The following is a 19,209-nucleotide window of genomic DNA, read 5'->3' as shown; positions in this document are numbered from 1 at the left end:
TCAACCCTGCCGTGTACATCGATCTCAATTAATTTCCAACAAAAAAATCGCCCAGCACCTCCATTTTTATATTTCGTTTCTACTCCTACAAAACACCCCTTCCCTACCTTTTTCTCTGTATCCTCCTCTCCCTCTTCTTACTACTACCACTACAACAACTACTACTACTACTACTACTACTACTACTACTACTACTACTACTACTACTACTACTACTACTACTACTACTACTACTACTACTACTACTACTACTACTACTTCTTCTACTACAACTACTACTACCACTACGACTACTACTTCTACTACTACTGCTACTACTACTACTACTACTACTACTACTACTACTACTACTACTACTACTACTACAACAACTACTACTACTACTACTACTACTACTACTACTACCACTACTACTACTACTACTACTACTACTACTACTACTACTACTACTACTACTACTACTACTACTTCCACTATAACTACTACTACTACTACTACTACTACTACTACTACTACTACTACTACTACTGTTACTGTTACTATGACTACTCCTACCACCACCACCATCACCACTAACTCCTAATAAAAAGCCTGTTACTTTTCTTCCAATATTCTTCACAACTTTTCCGCGGTTTATGGTTATCACATCGCTCCAGCTTATTTCAAATCAATCAGTGCTATTCCCTCCAAACTCATGCACCTAAAATTGAACCCCCGATCAAATCCCACAGTTGATAACTCTAAGTATTCTGATTGCCTTCACAGTTGCTTCAAGCTATAACAACGACAAACCAATACAAATATATGAAATACAAATCAAATCGAATGGCGATTAATTGAAGTAGTTCAAACTGTAAAAACATCTCGCCATGCGTCAGGCCCCATATCAACCAACTATATTGACAATAATAAATGACTGCCCAATCAATAGTTATGTATACTGATTTGGTCTTACTGGGACCTGTGGTCAATGGGGAATGTTAACTACCTCATTTCGAATCGTTAAGGGTGCACAGCATATGAAGTACAAAGAGGGACCAATAGGTCATAGGAGGCATATATTATATTATTATAGCATACCCAAATGCTGTTACTGTACGCTGTATAACACATAGTCATAGTCTTGTCCGTTCGTAACAAGGAAAATATGTACGACGGAATTAGTGTATTGTGACAAGAAATTGATTCTTGGAATTTGTTTATAAATTTATCTAATACCACAGGTTAACTACTTAAATCGAAAGTGTTTGTGGAGGTAAGATAATATGATAATGTTATAACAAATATAAATAATGACAGCGTTAATTGCAGGTTGAAAATTCAGTCACACGTGTCCTTCTCTTTTCATTCCCTTTTCCTCTATGGAAAAGTCATTCTTTGTTGTTGTTGTTGTTGTTGTTGTTGTTGCTGTTGTTGTTGTTGTTGCTATTGTTGTTGTTGTTCGTCTTTATTTGACCATCGGTTTATATAATCATTTTAGTCAACCTGCTCTATAGATCTATATTTTTATCTAATAATCAAGTATGTATGCCTCCAACGATGCTTATTTTTCCGTTTCTTTGACTTTCCATGTACTAGTTTATTAATCTATCTATCTATCTATCTATCTATCTATCTATCGGCTGCCTTAATAGTCCTATATTTATCTATCAATCCGTCTATATCTGTACGTTTCTATTTATATCTATTTATTCATCTCTCTTACTATCGGTCGATCGACCAGGTAAATACCCACCTTACTACTTTCATTAATCGAATAATATAATATCTATTTACAATGCCTTAACGTCTAAACATATTTTTGGACACATTGATTTTCATTCATTACTCCATGCCAACCCTTGGCTTAATTAAGTAACACTGTGTGTCTTTATTTGTTGAAGCCTGGCCGTTCTATTCCTATAGACATAATACCTTTCCATTGATTCATCGATTCGTTTCTCAAATATTACATTGTTGATTGAACAAGAATTTCACATGATGCTGCTGATCGGCTTCCTGAGAAAGCATTCGTTTAGGGCGACTTGTGCTGGAATCCTAAAAGTGATATCATCTCAATATCAAAAGTGGAATCAAACTATTTTATCTTGCAACAATGGAAAAGAATGTAATCCTTTTGTTTTGTTTTTTTAACAATTGAATTACCTTGATGTTTAGCATCAATTATAGTGACGGGTGTGTGACTAGCTAGAGAGCATTTTCCCTTTGTAATATGTTTCTGGTGAATTCAAAATTAACGTAGTATTCGTAGGTATGAATATATATATTATATATATATATATATATATATTATATATATATATATATATAAACATAATTAATATATATATATATATATATATATATATATATATATATATATAGAAATTATAAAAACAAAATCCATGAAATAATAGTGCTCAACTTTTTGATAAAAGGAGCTGTTTATAAAACATTTCAAGTATAATTATGATTATTTAACTTTTACAACATTGTTTCAAGCGTTAGCTCTCATCGGGAAGTGGAAGTAAAAATATAATAGTAATGGTAATAATGATAATAATGGTAATGATGATGAAGATGATGATGAAGATGATGATTACGATGAAAATGGTGATGATGATGATGATGATGATGATGATGATGATGATGATGATGATGATGATGATGATGATGATGATGATCATGATGATGTTGTTGATGATCATGATGATGATGACGATAATAATAATTATTATTATGATAGTGAATAATAAGTTATCATCATCATCATCATCATCATCATCACAATCAACAACACCATCATCATCATCATCATCATCATCATCATCATCATCATCATCATCAGTATCATCATATCATCATAATCATCTTCATTGTAATAATCATCTTCATCATCATCACCATTATTATCATTATTATCATTACTATTATCATCATCACTTTATTATTATTATCGCTGTAATAATCAACATTATTTTGATTCCTCTTTACCTTGTTCATCATCGACACTTCATCATAATGGTAGCACATTCAAAGATATCACCACAATATTATTATGATTCTGCATGCTTATTGTTTAATGTGATTACTTTGAGTATAACAAATGTTATCGTAACATCTTTCAGAAATTGATTTATCAAAACCTAATTTTACCTCTTTTTATTTTGCCTTTTATTCTAACGTAATTCTGAAGCTAGCGCTTCTTGCTTTTTAAAATCTAAACCAATGCTTCCATTTATTCACTTTTTTTCACTAATAAAGGACAAAGCAATATACCTTGATATGCTTTAATTGTCACGTTCACTGTGAGTTTGATGGAATTATTATCTTTTTATATTCACGTTTACCTTGATGTCTGTCCATCTGTCAGCTGAATATGTTGCTGACCCAAAAGAGAATTATGTATAGACGGTTTAGACGTTGAAAATTATATTATTTATTAGCCACGAATACTAATCTTCTAAGCAAACATCCTTTTCGTTTTGTTTGGTATAAAGTATATACATTCTAAAAAAGCCTTAAAAGTGAAATGTCACATCACGGATAATTCTAACTTGAAATTAACTTCTCGATATATTATGGTTTACCTCGACAATACCGGATTCAGTGATGGATTTTAGAATATTAATCTTTGTTTTCTTTAATTTAAACAACCTCAATGAGGATTCAAAAAATCATAAGCAATCAATGTCACACATGCGATTGCCACAAACATATGGCAATGGCAGTGTCTCGAAATAATTTCTTTATTAATAATTTGTTTCAAACCGGTTTTAGTTTTATGTTGAAAAAAATTTGGTGTGTATAATTGAATTTTAAGTTAAGTCCATGATCTTTGAATCAACATAAATGCTCTTATTAATTAGGGCGGGTTTTGTTAATTATACCTAAAAAAATATGTTACAATTGCCAATTCTGCTCATTTACTTTTTACTTCAAACACGATTTTTTTATCTAGTTCCTTCTGACATCATACCAGATTGACACGGCGGGTCAGATATGTGGCAAGAGAGAGACATTCATAATTGACGAAACCGGGGATAACTCTTACCACTTTTAGATATTGACTTGACTTACTTGGCCTATCCTCTTTGTGCTTGATCAGCACGTAAGGCTGACACAGTGGAACACCATCTCTCTCGGTTAAAGGGATTTTTTTTTCATCTGTCCCGAAGACCATCCACTAAGTTTCATCTCTCTCTCTCTCTCTCTCTCTCTCTCTCTCTCTCTCTCTCTCTCTCTCTCTCTCTCTCTCTCTCTCTCTCGACTCCTCCTCCGGGTCTCAAACGGGCGGTCCCTTCTTCTCGTTCCCGGTGGGGTCTACCTGAGGGCCATCCTGGAAATGGCACTCGAATCCATTCTAAGGATATGTCCAGTCCATTTCCACCTTCTCATCTTAACAGTTTCAGACACTGTGCATTTTGCCAGTTCTATATATTCGAAATTACCTTTGGCCAAAATATCCTCAGAGTCATTCTTGCGCATTTGTTTTGGAATGCATTTAGTTTCATGTTGTGATGGTGCCTTCAGTTTCCATGAGTCGGACCCATAGAGGAGAACAAAACTTTTGTTTTGAAGATACGTAGTTTTGTTTTTATGGTCATTTGATTTCCTGTTAATTCTGAGCATTCCAACGGCTCTTCTTGCATTTGTTAGTCTACCCTTGCATTTTATCTTCAGAATTCCCATTTTGGCATTTCCCATTTTTAATCCTACTGACTAGATAGGTGAAATGTTTCGCATCCTCGAAACTTTGGTTGTTTATTTTCAGAATTGTGTTTTAATTAGAATTCGTCTGCTTCATTTTGGTCTTTTCAACATTTATATTTAGGCCAAGCTTAAGGGCATTGTTGGTAATCACTTTGGTTTTAGACAGTACATCAGTGAAATTGTGGATGAGGAGTACAATGTCATCTGCAAATCGAGATCTTCAAGTGTCTCTGTAATTGTCCAGTTGAGAACGGTTTTCTTGTTGTCTATTGATGCCTTCATGACCCAGTCAATTGCAAGGCAGAAAGAAAAGATGACGAAATGCACCCTTGCTTCACTCATGGGTCCCCATATAAAAAATCCAGTTGCTTTATTCACACAAATTCACTTGGCAAGGAAGTTTTCATAAAACATTCTGAAATGTTAACAATTTTTGTTGGAATGTCATAGGGCTATAGAATATTCCGGAGAGCCGGCCTGTGGACACCATCGAAGGCCTTTTATAAGTCTAAGGAGTTTGCAAATAAAGGTGAATTCCATCCCTGTGACTGTTCGAAGATTTTTCTTAGGGTGAAGATGTAGTCGGAGCGGCCCTTTCGGCATCCTGCTAGCCAAGGCCAAATTATAAAATCGTGACAACGGGTTGAATAGCGGTTATGACGGGGGGGGGGGGGGGGGGGGGATGTGGGTTTTTTTTTGAGGGGGGGGGGGGGAGTTTTTTGGGTTTTGTTTTTTTTTTGCAATACACTTTAAAGGCCTGTTGGTACTACTCAATAACGGAAGAAGAAGGAAGAGAAGGAGGAAGAGGAAGGGGCAGCATGGCTCAGTGGTACGGTCTTTACTCCTATTTTCCATTGGAATAGACCCTAGAGAAAAATTTCTTATGGGATGAAAAAAGGGAATGTTATAGATACAGAAATCAGTTGTCGACTTTTTATAATCTTCTTGAGTGTATTTAGTTAGAATTATATTAATATATTCGTTTGATGTTAACGAATAAAAATTAAAAGTTGCACTTATAAAGTCTAAAGTACCCCCCTCCCCCTTATTATTTTCAAACACCTATTCTCCCAAGTAACACGATGAAGTCATTGCAGGGGTATAATAGCACTTCGAACTTGTTCCCAACGCACGCTCCCAAGACCGTTCAAAACTCCTAACGTAGGAATTCAAATATATTCCAGCGTCAAATGCTTTACTTGTGTCTAATGGAAAATAATATTAATGATAATGATAATGATAATAATAATAATAATAAATGGACTCTTATAGAGCGCACGGTATCCTCAGCCACGAGACTCTTTGCGCTTTGCATTACCACAAAATAGCTTTAAAGAAATTACATAACATCAAAGCAATGGGCCTCAAACTGATGAACTTACTATCTATATGAAAATAAATTGCTGGAAGATTAAATGAAGAATTGCGAAACACATCAAACATTGTCAAATTGTGGAATTGCGCGGATATTAATTGCTAAGGTATTTATTTACTCATGTATTCGTTTATCTATTTATTTATTGATTTATGCTCTTGTTAAGAGAAACAAGTTTAATACGTCATTTAAGTCATTTATGATGATACACAAACAAGCACTGTTATACTTCTTCCATGACCAGCAATTTAAAAATAAAATAATTCAGAATATAATAGTTAATAAATGATTGTCATATATTTCTACGCAAAAAAAAAGAAACTATTTTAGGTACAAAATTGAATTCTGGGAAAATATACTTAAAATACATTCTCTCATCGCACTCAGGTGTAAAATGAGTATCTGACCGCCAAAAATAGCATTGGCTCCAAAGAAGAATACATTATAAAATGCCACCTCACATGCGTCATGTCTCGTCCTATATTATTATATTTAGTGCTACTGTTGAATTGGGATCCTTTGTAATGCACATTGAGCACTTTTAGTGAATACCGGGCTGTATATAATCTCTTTTTTAGGTTTAATATACATAGATGTTATCATCACCTCATCAGCGCCACAACGGGAATGCTTTAAAACAATTGTTTAGAATTGTTATAATCAAACCGAATAAAAGAGGAAAATTTAATTTATCAATTTCTACAGAAAGTGACGTTTGTGGGATCGGCTAATCTAATGGCGAGGTTTTACTCAAGGCTAAATCAGATACGGAATTCAAAGGCAGACATAAATGCTGAGACACCTCCTGAAGCACCTGCCACGGATAAGGTCTGTGATTATTATATATTATTATTATTATTATTATTATTATTATTATTATTATTATTATTATTATTATTATTATTATTATTATTATTATTATTATTATTATTATTTATTGTTATTATTATTATTATTATTATTATTATTATTATTATTATTAATAATAATAATAATAATAATATTATTATTTGTTTTTAAAGTAAATTCACAAGTATTCCATTTAAGTAGAAACGTTTTAATAGTTTTACCCGAACGACTGCATGTTTAAAGTATTTCATTTGGCGATAAACATGTTAAAGTTTTTTAAGATATTGTAATAGCCAAACTAAGGAAATGTAATATCCAGTTGTGTTTTTAATCTAACATTTTGATACTGCCTTGAGACACGAGAGTCCTCCAAGCGGGTCTTTTTGCTCAGATGTGCATGTAGACTTATAAAGAAAAACACCACGTTATCAAAGTTTCTTCACATATCCATTGTAAATCAGATAAAGCAGTGATCCAATATGATAGGGATTGTAGTTTAATCCCCGCTATACCGTACCCTGTGTTCATATAGCAGGGATTTATATTCATGGTTTGATTTAGATAGTGACTCCGATGAATTTTAGGAATAATATGTTGGGCCAGTCAAAATTAGAAATAAAACTCGGAGAGAAAAGACAAGATACATTGAGCATAGCTACAACTAGAAAGAGACGCAGACGGAGGTGACATAGACATGTTACCAGAATAGAGGCAAATGCTTTGCCAAGAACTTCACTCCTCTTGACGGCCCATGGCAAAAGAAGAAGAGGCAGACTCAAAGAAACCTGGAGACAATCCATGGATACAGAGCTGAAAGAGACTAGCCTAACCTGTGCGACTAAGCGTCTTGTGGTATGACACTCGCCTCCGGACTGGAGGGTCCAGGGTTCGAGTCGCACTTTGTGTGGCGAACAGCATAGTTGAGTCCTTGGAAAATGCATTTTTTTTCACATTATCTCATCGTACTCGGGTGTAAAATGAAAACCTGGCCCTTAAAACTTTGTCTCTGTCAAAAACAAAAACAAAATTATAATGTCGCCAAACAGGCGTCACGTCTCGTCCTACATGTTAAATAATGATGTGGGCTCAGGACTCCTTGTAACCCGTTTTGAGGATGTTTAGTGGATACCCGATATATAAATGCTCGTGTTTAACCCTCTCCTTACCAGTGAGTGACAGTTACCAACCATTGTAAACTCGTCACATTCGTTACGATCCAACCAGTACTTTTATCATCATTCAGATTTCTGGTTTGAGTCTGGGGGTTGCAGGTGTAAAATTGGGTCCTAATGATCTTTACTCAAATGTTCTCACAAAACTAATGTGTAAAAAAATAGTACCTGGCCTATAACAGGGTAGCTCTATCGAAACATAATGTAAAAGTGCTTTTCAGTCCTCATTTGTAGTATTCTTGTTAGCGAGGGGCCCTATAAAAACACTTTGAGTATATTCAGTGGATTTTGCACTATATTTTTTTAAGTAGTCCTTCAGAGCCATTTTGCCCATGCAGCCGGAGCTTATCCCGGTTTCTATAGCGTGAAACGGACAATAGCAATTGCTTGCTATCCTTTGGATAGGATGATGGTCTATCGCAAAGTACTTTCCGTCAAGTCTAACAGATTCAGCTACCTATTCACTGCTAGGTAGACAGGGGGGGGGGGTGTCAGAAAAAATCTCACACTGCACCCGGGATCGATATTGGTCCCTTTGCGTGTGAAGCGAGTGCTCTACCAACTAAACTATCGGGACCCCCTGGTGCTATATTAAAAACTATTTTTTTCAATGTGATATGTAGACGGATAAACGCCGTGTTCGGACCGCTCTGCGTCGGATGTTAACAGAACGGCTGTTTCCAGAACTCCGGCCAGTAACGCCCGTCAAGCCACTGACTGTTAATGGTGACAATGACCTCACAATCTCTGGTGCAACAACTCCTTTCACATTGGACACGAAGTCAAAGACATCACTCAGTCAACAATCCAAAGATGGAACTGCTGTTGATAGAGATAATTCTAATTCCATTTCTGGAAGCAAGGTTGGTAAAATTTCTTGATGTTCATGGTAGTCTTTTTTTTAATCACGTGATCCTGCACTACGGCTGCTACTTCTACTTCAAGTACTTCTGCTTCTGGTATTATTATTTAGAGTTGCAGATGAAATAGCAACAGAAGAAGTAGTAGTAGTATTAGTAGTAATAGTAGTAATGGTGGTAGTAGTAGTAGTAGTAGTAGTAGTAGTAGTAGTAGTAGTAGTAGTAGTAGTAGTAGTAGTAGTAGTAGTAGTAGGAGGAGGAGGAGGAGGAGGAGGAGAGAAGGAGGAGGCAGAGGAGGAGAAGGAGAAGGAGGAGGAGAAGTAAAACTGATGAAATTTATTACATATATTTTGTTTTGCAGGGAAGAGTGTTGTTTGTAGAATCAAGTGATCTCTGTGGAAGCACTGACATCAGCACAAACAGTAACATTTCAAAGCAGACAACACTTGGTTACTACAGGTATATTTTGACAAATCTGTGAAATACATTTATTAGTTATAAATTCATCAAACTCGCCTGATAGAAAACGAACTTGATATATAATTTAAACATTTAAAAAAGCAAAACTAGACTATTTTTAACATTTTAACCATATTAATTAGTTTATTTATTGATACATTATCTTCGTCCATGTCAGCTTTAAAAATTATTTTGATAAACAAGAGAGGTGAACCTCAAAACGACTTTCTCTCTAAAAAAAATCCCAACGAAACGATCAGATCATTTTGACTGATATTTTGAAAGGGAATATATTTTTTCATAAGTTGATCCATTCAAAATTAAAGGGAGATATTAAAATGTTCTAAAATTTGAAATTTTATACGGACCATACCCCTTCAGGGTTAAGTTGTCTTTGTGGGCGCAACACTCGACTATTTTTATCAAAGCCCTGGAAATTTCTTAAGATATTAGTATACTTTAAATAATTATATTATAGTCAATTGGTGTATTTCTTAGTTACCTTTTTCTGCAGTCGGATAACCAAACGTCAATATGGACTTTATTTAATAATATTGTTATGGACACTATTTTGCGTTGGTTCGAGTGTATTTCCGTTGCGGCAATGAGTCAATAATAATTAAACATTGGCGTAGACGTTTGGAAATTCCCTTCAGCGAAAAACTACTTGATTAAACTGTTCTATGGATAAATTGCGGGGTCATCAGGCCTCAAAGTAATCGTAAATATCATTTATTCCCTTTAAAACTAGAAAAAATATTTAATTCTGGGCAGAATCATATGATTGTTGTTAAAGGATAGAATTGGTTATCATGTGAATTAATTTTTTTTTTCCTTGTCATCTTTTCAGGCGTCATGAAGGACCTGTGTCAAGACCAGATAATATATCCAAACTTTATCAACCATCTAGGAGCAAAACATCTTTATCAATGTCCACACGAGACTCAATTCTTAAAGATCCAGAATTCATCAAAAGTCTCAAGAGTCAAATAGGTATGTATCAATGCGTTGGGCAACAAAGTTCGAAAAATCCCTAAAGTTCAAATTTTCATAAAATTTTTTATATGCGTATTGCTCGAAAGGAATACGTGAACCAAAGCCTACATCATACATAATAGACACTGTGCAGTATTATATAGTGACCCGATTCATTTACGCCCTGAAATATCTTTATACGTTACCATAGATTTCCTTACATGTAGCACGGTTCAAAAATTAAAGTTCAAATCATCATTTTATTCAAGTGCAACACCTCTATATCGCCAGATGTAAAACACTTTTGAATCCAAAATATAACTGAATACAGATGCAGAACGATGTTAGAATTGTTTTAAAATTGTAATCTTTGATGACCTTTACTTTTATCACCCAGGAAAATTCAACGACAGAACGAACCCGACAACTTCAACAGGACCTCCAAACCGTCCGATAGTGTCTTGGGCCTACAATAATCAGCCTCGACCTAGAGACAAGGCATCAGTTGCTGGTGGACGTAGTCCTCACTCGAATCAGGGAATGAGCCGTGCTGAGTTAGAGGACTGGCAGCTTAAAAAACTTCTAGAAGAATTGTACCAAGACAAAAAATACATGGACACCCTCATTTCAACAAAAGGTAAGAACAAAAAAGAGGCAACTGTTTCTTTTTTACAAAGAGATTGATATTATTTTTAACGTGACTCAGTGTACGTGTTTATTCCATAATAAAAATTGGAACGGTGAAAGTAATTGCAAATACGCTAGCCCCGGATGTCGTATCGTTGGGCAGGTACACGACACATATTTATCCACCCGACTCGGGGAAAACTGAAAGGATATCTTTCTTAAAGCCGTGATGGGTACTGAATGTATGATATAGAACCCATTTGATTCATTATGTGTCCTGAAGCAGGATAGTATTATCGCTATGGAAGGCAAGCAGCTATGACATAAGCATGCTTTTCTGCATACCCTGACATTGAGTAATGAGAATGAGTTTTGCCCGCCTAATCTAATGGTGGCTGTAACCAGAGGCTAGTTTTTTTGTTTTTGTTTTTTTAACTAGATAACGTCACTGCGACGAGAACCTTTGCTTAATAAGCGGCAAATAATATATGTTATGCCATTGGTTCCTTTTTATGGGCCAAGTCACTCGCTTGATTCTCCCCACTAAGAGGGACACACTCAAATGTTTACAAATCATACATTATGTAACATAAAAAATAATTCAGTGCATAGCAGAGAGATGGTATACAAGACAAATATCACCTCCCAAAACTCTATCTAAATCTAACTGTTTCCCTCCCAGCCAGGGTGTCTGCCCAGAGCCAAGACGAAATCAAGTAATTTCATTCCAAGACAAAGATAGAAAGCATATTGGAAAACATATGGGGGAAGACACAGTAAGCGCCTCCCTGTCCACAATGGGAGGTCAGGAACCCCACCCAGCATTATGAGAGTAATGGTGGATACAAAATGATTGAAACCTACAGCGTCTTAATTCCAACCTAGAAATCGATGAAAATGTGCTCACCTATTCATTTTACTTTAACTTTCAGGAGACAATTCCACAGAGGAAGACATTTCTAAATCTTTAAAAGCTGGAAGAGAATATCTTTTACAGCGTGCAGCCTATTGGTTAGAAAAGGGCCCTCTACCACCTCGGCCACCAACATCAGAGTTAGGATTCCGACTGGAACGTCAGCAATCAGTGATGTCAGCAAGAAGTGTAAAGACGACGTGAGCTTAGAGCTTAGGTTTTAACCATCATCCAAAAGTTCAAGTGGTGACATTATTGCTTTGTGCAATTTCCAAAACAAAATGAATTCCCACGGCGACGCCTGAGGACAGATTCTAGTTTTCTTCCTCGTCGTTGGTCGATCGTTTAGGGCCTGGGAACGTAATCGTTAACTTTATATTTTCGAGATAAAGCGACATTTTGTTTTGGAAATTGCAAGGACAAAGTGTTTATTTAGCTTGTTGATGGCATGCAGATAAGCACAATGCTAATCAGATCTACCCGCCAAAAGTGTAGTGACCAACACACAAAACTATGTGTAATGTTTAATTATAAAACTTTTTAGCAACACATCTCCCGACGGTAAAAATAAACAAACTAAAGAGTAGAGAGCTGAGTGACATAAACTTCATTAATTCCAATATAATAAATAATGGGAAAACACACACACATACATACATACAGAGAGAGAGAGAGAGAGAGAGAGAGAGAGAGAGAGAGAGAGAGAGGGGAGAGTATTTATATTTATTAGTTTTTAAAGATTGTCTCGTTTAATAGTTACTGTTTTGCAACAACACCGTACCTCGTATTACATGGTCAACTAATTAGAATATTATAAGGAAATCCTTTGTGGCGTGTGCACACAGATTTTTTAACTATCATGATAAGAGTAGAGTTACACGACAGAATAAACTCTCTGGTGATATAATTAGCTGATATCTTAAAATTTACATGACTCGGATACACTATGGAACCGCGAAAGTTTATCTCCTTTGTTTTGTACCTTCAAAGGGATGAAGCATGCGCATGGAGATACAGGTATTGCTCCGGGTGACATGCAAATCACAAAAAAAACTATGTTGAACATCATTAATTATGTTAAATGTATTCAAGTTTTTTGACGTAACATTGTATGTATATTGCGATTTCCAAAGAGCTCATAGGTTATTCATTGTGTTAACGATTCAGGGCTGCGATTTCCGGCTTTTTGAATGAATCTGTTTGAATGATGGGTGATTTATGTTCTATAATTTGCGTATTCATGTTTTACCAGTCACCTGTGCGAAACTAGTGACGTAACTTTCGGGGTTCCAGTGTTCTTTCCTTTCATATGATGTACATTTTTTGCGACAGGTCACACACACAGAACGCAATAACAGTTGACTCTTTTCTATTCGTTGGGACTACAAGACCACGTTAATATTAATATATGTTTCAGATACATTTAATCGGCAACCTTGTGAATAATACACCCATATGCTATATGAATGTACAGGTTGATACTTCGATAAAAGCAATGGATTATTTATTAATATTTCGGTTCAATGCATTATTGTTATTTTCATTATGATTGTTGTTATTATTATGATTATGATGATGATGGCTATTATTATTATATTTATTATTATTATTATTATTATTATTATTATTATTATTATTATTATTATTATTATTATTATTATTATCATTGTCATCATCATCGCCATCATCGTTTTTGTTGTTATTGTTGTTGAGATATGTATGGCCAAAATAATTCAATTTTCATCCTTTTACTTTTAAGCTTGCAAAATCTATGAGAAAAGCTGCTTTGCTTGTTTAAAGTATAATATTCTAGGTCAATTTTAGGCTTACAGACTATATAAAGAGGGAGGTGGATTAAGGGAGGGAGGCAGTGAGAATACGTGAAATAGGTTTGGGTTCCCTTCGCACTCATTTATCTTTGTCTTTTTCATTCAATATATTATGTGTATTGTTTAGACGCACGTTTTTGTTCTCAAATGGCCTTTAAATTATTAAGGTCCGAGGGTTTAAACAGACTATCATCTCACAATATGGCCTTAGAGAATCTATTTTCAACATAGTTTCTTCTGTACCATTGGTAGCTGTAAATTGCTCTAGACCCGCGTCAAATTGAAATGATAACATCAATTGTTAGTCTGTTAAACGCTACAAAACAAAAAAAAAAAAAGAATTTAAAAAAAATATTTTAAAACGATATAAACGCAGGCTCCTTATGGCTTTGAAGGACTACTTTTTTCACCCCATCATGGCTTTGGTTCTTTATTTTTTCATTGTCCAGTCACTCAGTATTCTAATATTGAAATTAAATTGACGTCTAAACCTATCGTGATCATGCCTTAGGACTGAGTGAGATGCGTCAATGCTTCCACGAACTAGCTAATGCTTACTCTATTCTTTCAAGATTGACGAAATTGGCCTTGATTTTTTACTTCTTTTAAGCCGATCGCATTTCTGTCAGATCGCCCTACATCTCGAAACCTAATAGGGATGGATGCATATATATATATATATATATATATATATATATATATATATATATATATATATATATAGAGAGAGAGAGAGAGAGAGAGAGAGAGAGAGAGAGAGATCATTTGTACCTAATACTACAGCTGTTTTAATGCCTGCTATGCATATTGTCAGTCGGCAAATATGAGCTTTTTTAAGGTTCACAAGTATTCATGGAAAGTATTTTATAAAGCACAATAGAACATTCTTAATAAATACTAAGGTTAATCGTTCAAGCAGGGTCATATTTATTGCCGATTGATAGTATGCATACAAGTCATTGTCCCAGATGTATCGGCTACACGCGAGTTCTGATTTACTTTATTATATGTTAAATAAATAAATTTATCGACACCCATCAATTGCATAAATTTAGGCTTGTTTGCAAGCAGTTTAACTGCACTTCCAACTAAGCAAAGACGTTCGTGACTTTTATTAATAAATTAAAGTGTAATTTTCAAAACTCAAATAGCGGTTAAAAACCTAATCAGAGGTTGCTAATTTTTGATGTTTTGAAAATTTGTTCAACAACTTTTAAATCTAATGAAAATCAGTCGTGGCTAACATATTCTTAGTGTATATGTGAAATGGGTGCTTTTAAATTAGTTATTTTAAAAAAAAATAGATATAACTATTATTGCATTACATAATGAACCATAAGCTTTGGATTCAAGTCCATACCCAACTCCCTTTTATTTTGTCTTTCTTTTTGCAAATTTCTCCATGCCGTCACATCTTCTATGGGAGAGTTTAAATGTAGAAGTGCAAAGTTAAGCAGAGAAAAAATGAGACTCCAATTTGACATAGATGTCCACAATATCGATATATTAATATATGCGTGAGTTGGACTGTCTCGGTGATATTAATTGTATTTATTTAACAATCAGCCTGGAGACTGACCCACCAACCTTTATAGAAATTCCTCTTTGCATTCTTCATTCATAATTTTGATAAATGAATACTGTATAAAAATTATCTACTTTAACCCTGTCTTACCCACATCCCAAGCATTCTGTGATAATTATTTCGTACTTATGGAATCCGATTTATTATTTCATTTTTATTTATTTATTTCATTCATCAAATATGATTCATATTTGGAAATAAAAGCAACAAAAAAAATGATTTTGTGTAAAGCCTTTCAAATTATTTGAAAGACACTTTTTTCAAGTACTTTTGTCATTTTTGTGGAATATTCCAAGAAAAACGATTAATTTGGTATTACAATTCATTATGGGCTGGATTCGTATTGTTATTGAAAATAAAAGTTAATATGCACACATTCCAGCAGACGGCACCATGCTCACATACAAAGCCCAATTATTTTCCAGACACATTCCAAATCATCTGACAGATTCCATTCTTCTTGTACTTTTAATGATATTGGTTAAAACAATCTCCGATTCTTATTCAATTTTACTTCATGTCCAAGTCGATGTGATAATTTGTAAAAGTTACCTATCAAAGGATGTAATGTTGAAGGAGGAGAGGGGGGGGGGGGGTGAAGTCAACAGTGATTTGATTGGTTTACACTTTGCAGAATTGTTTTCTGAATTTTTGTTTCTTTACTTCGTATTCGTTATAACCCTGATATACAATCTACCCCTCCCATTCTTTGTTTTGTTTATAAGAGTTTTGCTAGATATAAATTTAAGTCATTTCAGTGACAATAAAAAGGAAAATGGTTATACTTCAAAACTCTAAAGAAAAAGATATAAGTAATTCAAGTTCACCACAAACATGTGTCTGGCTTGATATTACCTAAAAAAAAAGTCCTACCAATATAAAAGATTCCGAGGAAAGGTTACATTGTAATCATAGTTATTTGAAACTACTGTATGATCTCATAACCATAACAGATGCTGAAGTCAAAGGATTGAGGATTATTTACATGTACTACCTTAATGGTGTAATTAAGAGGAATGTAATCTTTTTCAAATTTATTTTAGGTGGAAAAAGCAATAATATCACTCCATTTGTGAAGAACTTTTTGCTGGTATGACGAAGCATTTACTATAGCTACTGGCAATGTTTTGCCCAATGGACGCCGTATGCTGTAAATTTATGTAATTCATTTTTTTTAATAAGAAAAGAAAACTTGAGCTTTTTTTAATGTAGCACAATATCTACTAAACGAGCTCAAAATGCTTTACGAGGGGTACCTGACCAACAGCAACACGTAATATATAGAACGAGACATGACACCAGTTAGGCGATATTACAATTTTTTTCGACAGAGAAAACACTGTTAACGGCCAGGTACTTGTTTTATACCTGAGTACGGTGAGAGGATGTGAGTAAAGAGCCTTTTCCAAGGGTTAAATATGCACCAAGCAAGGCTAAAACCCAGGACCGTCCGATCCGAAGGCGTGTGTCAGACCACAAGAACACATTGCCGCACAAAAAATTCCCTTTATTCATCCCCAAGAGGATATTTGTCTTTAGGTTTATTCCTAGTAAAGACTAGAATAACTCAGGCATCAGTCGCAATGCACTTAGGGTGAGGTGACTTGCTCAAGGCCACACCAAACACGGTACCTTTGGGGTGATCTTGAGCCAAACTGCGCTATTTCACTCTCACGTGTCTATATATTTGGATATGTTTGAATCCAAAGACCACAACACCAGAGGTTGTTATTTGCAAACACACAAAGACAAAAGAAAAAAAAAGCCTGAACAAAGCAGACATCACAAAGGACAATGGAGGAGTAGATCAAAAAGTGAAACAGGTCCTGAGGGTCTCTGCATCTACTGGCATTTGACAGAAATGAGAGGAGATCTTCACAGCTGCACTTCATGCCATCTGGCGTAAAATGCAGTAAGTAAGCAATAATCCAAAGAGTGCAAGGTTATGAATGTATACTTTATACAGTAGAAAATGAAATAGAAAAATATATTAATCAGAAGCACCAATGAATCAGGTATAACTGTATAAAAGATATCATCAATATGATTGAAATTTATTCATTGCAATACCGCTTACATATATTTATAACATAATCATAAATCAAAAGTATTAAAAAACTTAAAGCTACTAATGGATTCTCCTTTATTTAATGCTATTTATTTTCAAAGTAATATTTATAGTTCAAACCGGGAGCGCCATTTATTATCATGTAAAGAAATCACGGAAATTAGTGTTGGCATAGTTAATACAAGAGGCTTTGCTTTGTTTTATTTTATGTTTTAGTTTTAAGGGTGTTACAGCGCTTGTGACACATTTAGGTCATTTCAGTGGCAGTAGAAAAGAAGAAAATGGGATAGTAAAAACAATTCTAGATTTACAATTAAAAAGAAACAAGAAAATTAAGACAAAGGGGAATGGTACAAAGAGGGAACAGATGTAATTACCAAGAGCATATTATAAATGTACTTATTTTGAGATCACCTAAAAGCCTCATCCAGACACAAGCACAGGATCCGGCTAAGAAGAACACACATAAACGCTTACATTATACATTCAAAACAACAAATATAACAATACATAACAGAGATATGATTTACGACGAAAAAAATGGAATCTGCTAAAACTATAACTATACATTTGACCGTATCCCTCTCCGCCAAGGACCCTGTCCAGGGAAAGGACAATACCAAGTAATCTCATTCCAAGACACAAAGAAGAAAGCAAGTTGGGAAAATGGATAGAAGACACAGTAAGTGACCTCCCTGTCCACTATGGGAGGTCAGGAACCCCACCCCCACAAGAGGCTTTCAATAATGTTTGACAGCACCTTAATATATAAATATATTATCATTGGCTTTGTAAGGAATTTTTGTTTACAATTTACCCTTGTGCAATGATAAAACTAAAATGGTTTTAGTTTTATCCCAAGAAAGACCTCAAGGTGTACAAATTTGGATGCGCTAGCCTGCCCAGTAATGAATAGTGTTTTCTGGGGTGGAGGCTGACATCCCACATTTTCTTTTCAAAGGGACTTAACATTACTCCCTTAAACTAACAAGGCAGCAGCGAAAGGAAAAGGGTGAGCGATGTCTATATTGATATAACCTCGGTGATGAGTTTATCTTGGTATCAAAACAACTATTGAGCAATGTTAACAAAAGACTGTAAATGCTCATTTTTATTATTTGATTAACAATACTAAAATCAGGTTTGTTTTTTTTTAATTGGATTGAATAACCTCAAAAAGCGCAAGAGCATCCTGCACATCATGACCCTTCCAATAGTATTAAAATAATACAAATAAATGACTAGTTTCAAACCGACAAACACATTATATAGCAATGACTATGAAAAATGTTTTTTTCTCTTTTTGAGGAAAATTTTTGTCTAAAACCAAAGCCCTATCTCCACTGAGTAAAAATGTTTTTGAATTTTGAAAATCCATTCATAAATAAACAAGTTATGCAGTTTCAAAGGTGTCATTTATTTGGATGACCCGCAAAGAGGAAAAAAACGCGAAAATATGGACGCTTTTTCTGCATTTTTTTTCGACCTTTGGTTGTATCTTGCGTAATAAGTGTATTAAAAGATTGAAACTTGAAGAGCAAATTAGGATGGTGTTTTGTAAAATACGGGAAAAGTACTCGTCATATTCATATGAAATTTTACAACCAAAAAGAAGAAATGTTCATGTATTACCTTGTCAGCGACAAAACCTCCACGCCCGGTAGTTTTAGAAATATTTTACTCCAAAGAGTAAAAATCTATTTTTAACGGTCTTCTGGTAATCGCACGAGTTTTGTCGCTTGACATAATCTAAAATGACCTTTTTTCTAACCGTGCGCCAACTTTCAGTCATATTCATCGATAAA

The 19,209-nt window shown here is 34.7% G+C and overlaps 1 protein-coding gene across 1 annotated transcript in view; it reads left to right on the top strand.

Moving 5' to 3' along the window:
- LOC144971739 (uncharacterized) overlaps positions 1–14,430 on the top strand; it is an 86,202-nt gene extending 71,772 nt beyond the window's left edge. The window contains exons 26-31 of the mRNA XM_078912813.1: positions 6,773–6,895; positions 8,712–8,951; positions 9,310–9,407; positions 10,258–10,400; positions 10,780–11,019; positions 11,942–14,430. Coding sequence (XP_078768939.1) covers positions 6,773–6,895; positions 8,712–8,951; positions 9,310–9,407; positions 10,258–10,400; positions 10,780–11,019; positions 11,942–12,126 — 1,029 coding nt within the window. The 3' untranslated portion in view covers positions 12,127–14,430. The remainder of the gene's footprint in view (positions 1–6,772; positions 6,896–8,711; positions 8,952–9,309; positions 9,408–10,257; positions 10,401–10,779; positions 11,020–11,941) is intronic.
- Positions 14,431–19,209: the final 4,779 nt, after the last annotated feature.

Source organism: Berghia stephanieae, chromosome 4 (assembly GCF_034508935.2).
Source record: "Berghia stephanieae isolate SIO BIC M18660-M18661 chromosome 4, UCSD_Bste_1.3, whole genome shotgun sequence".
In the NCBI taxonomy this organism is placed as follows: domain Eukaryota; kingdom Metazoa; phylum Mollusca; class Gastropoda; order Nudibranchia; family Aeolidiidae; genus Berghia; species Berghia stephanieae.
This window is presented reverse-complemented; position numbering and strand designations above follow the sequence as displayed.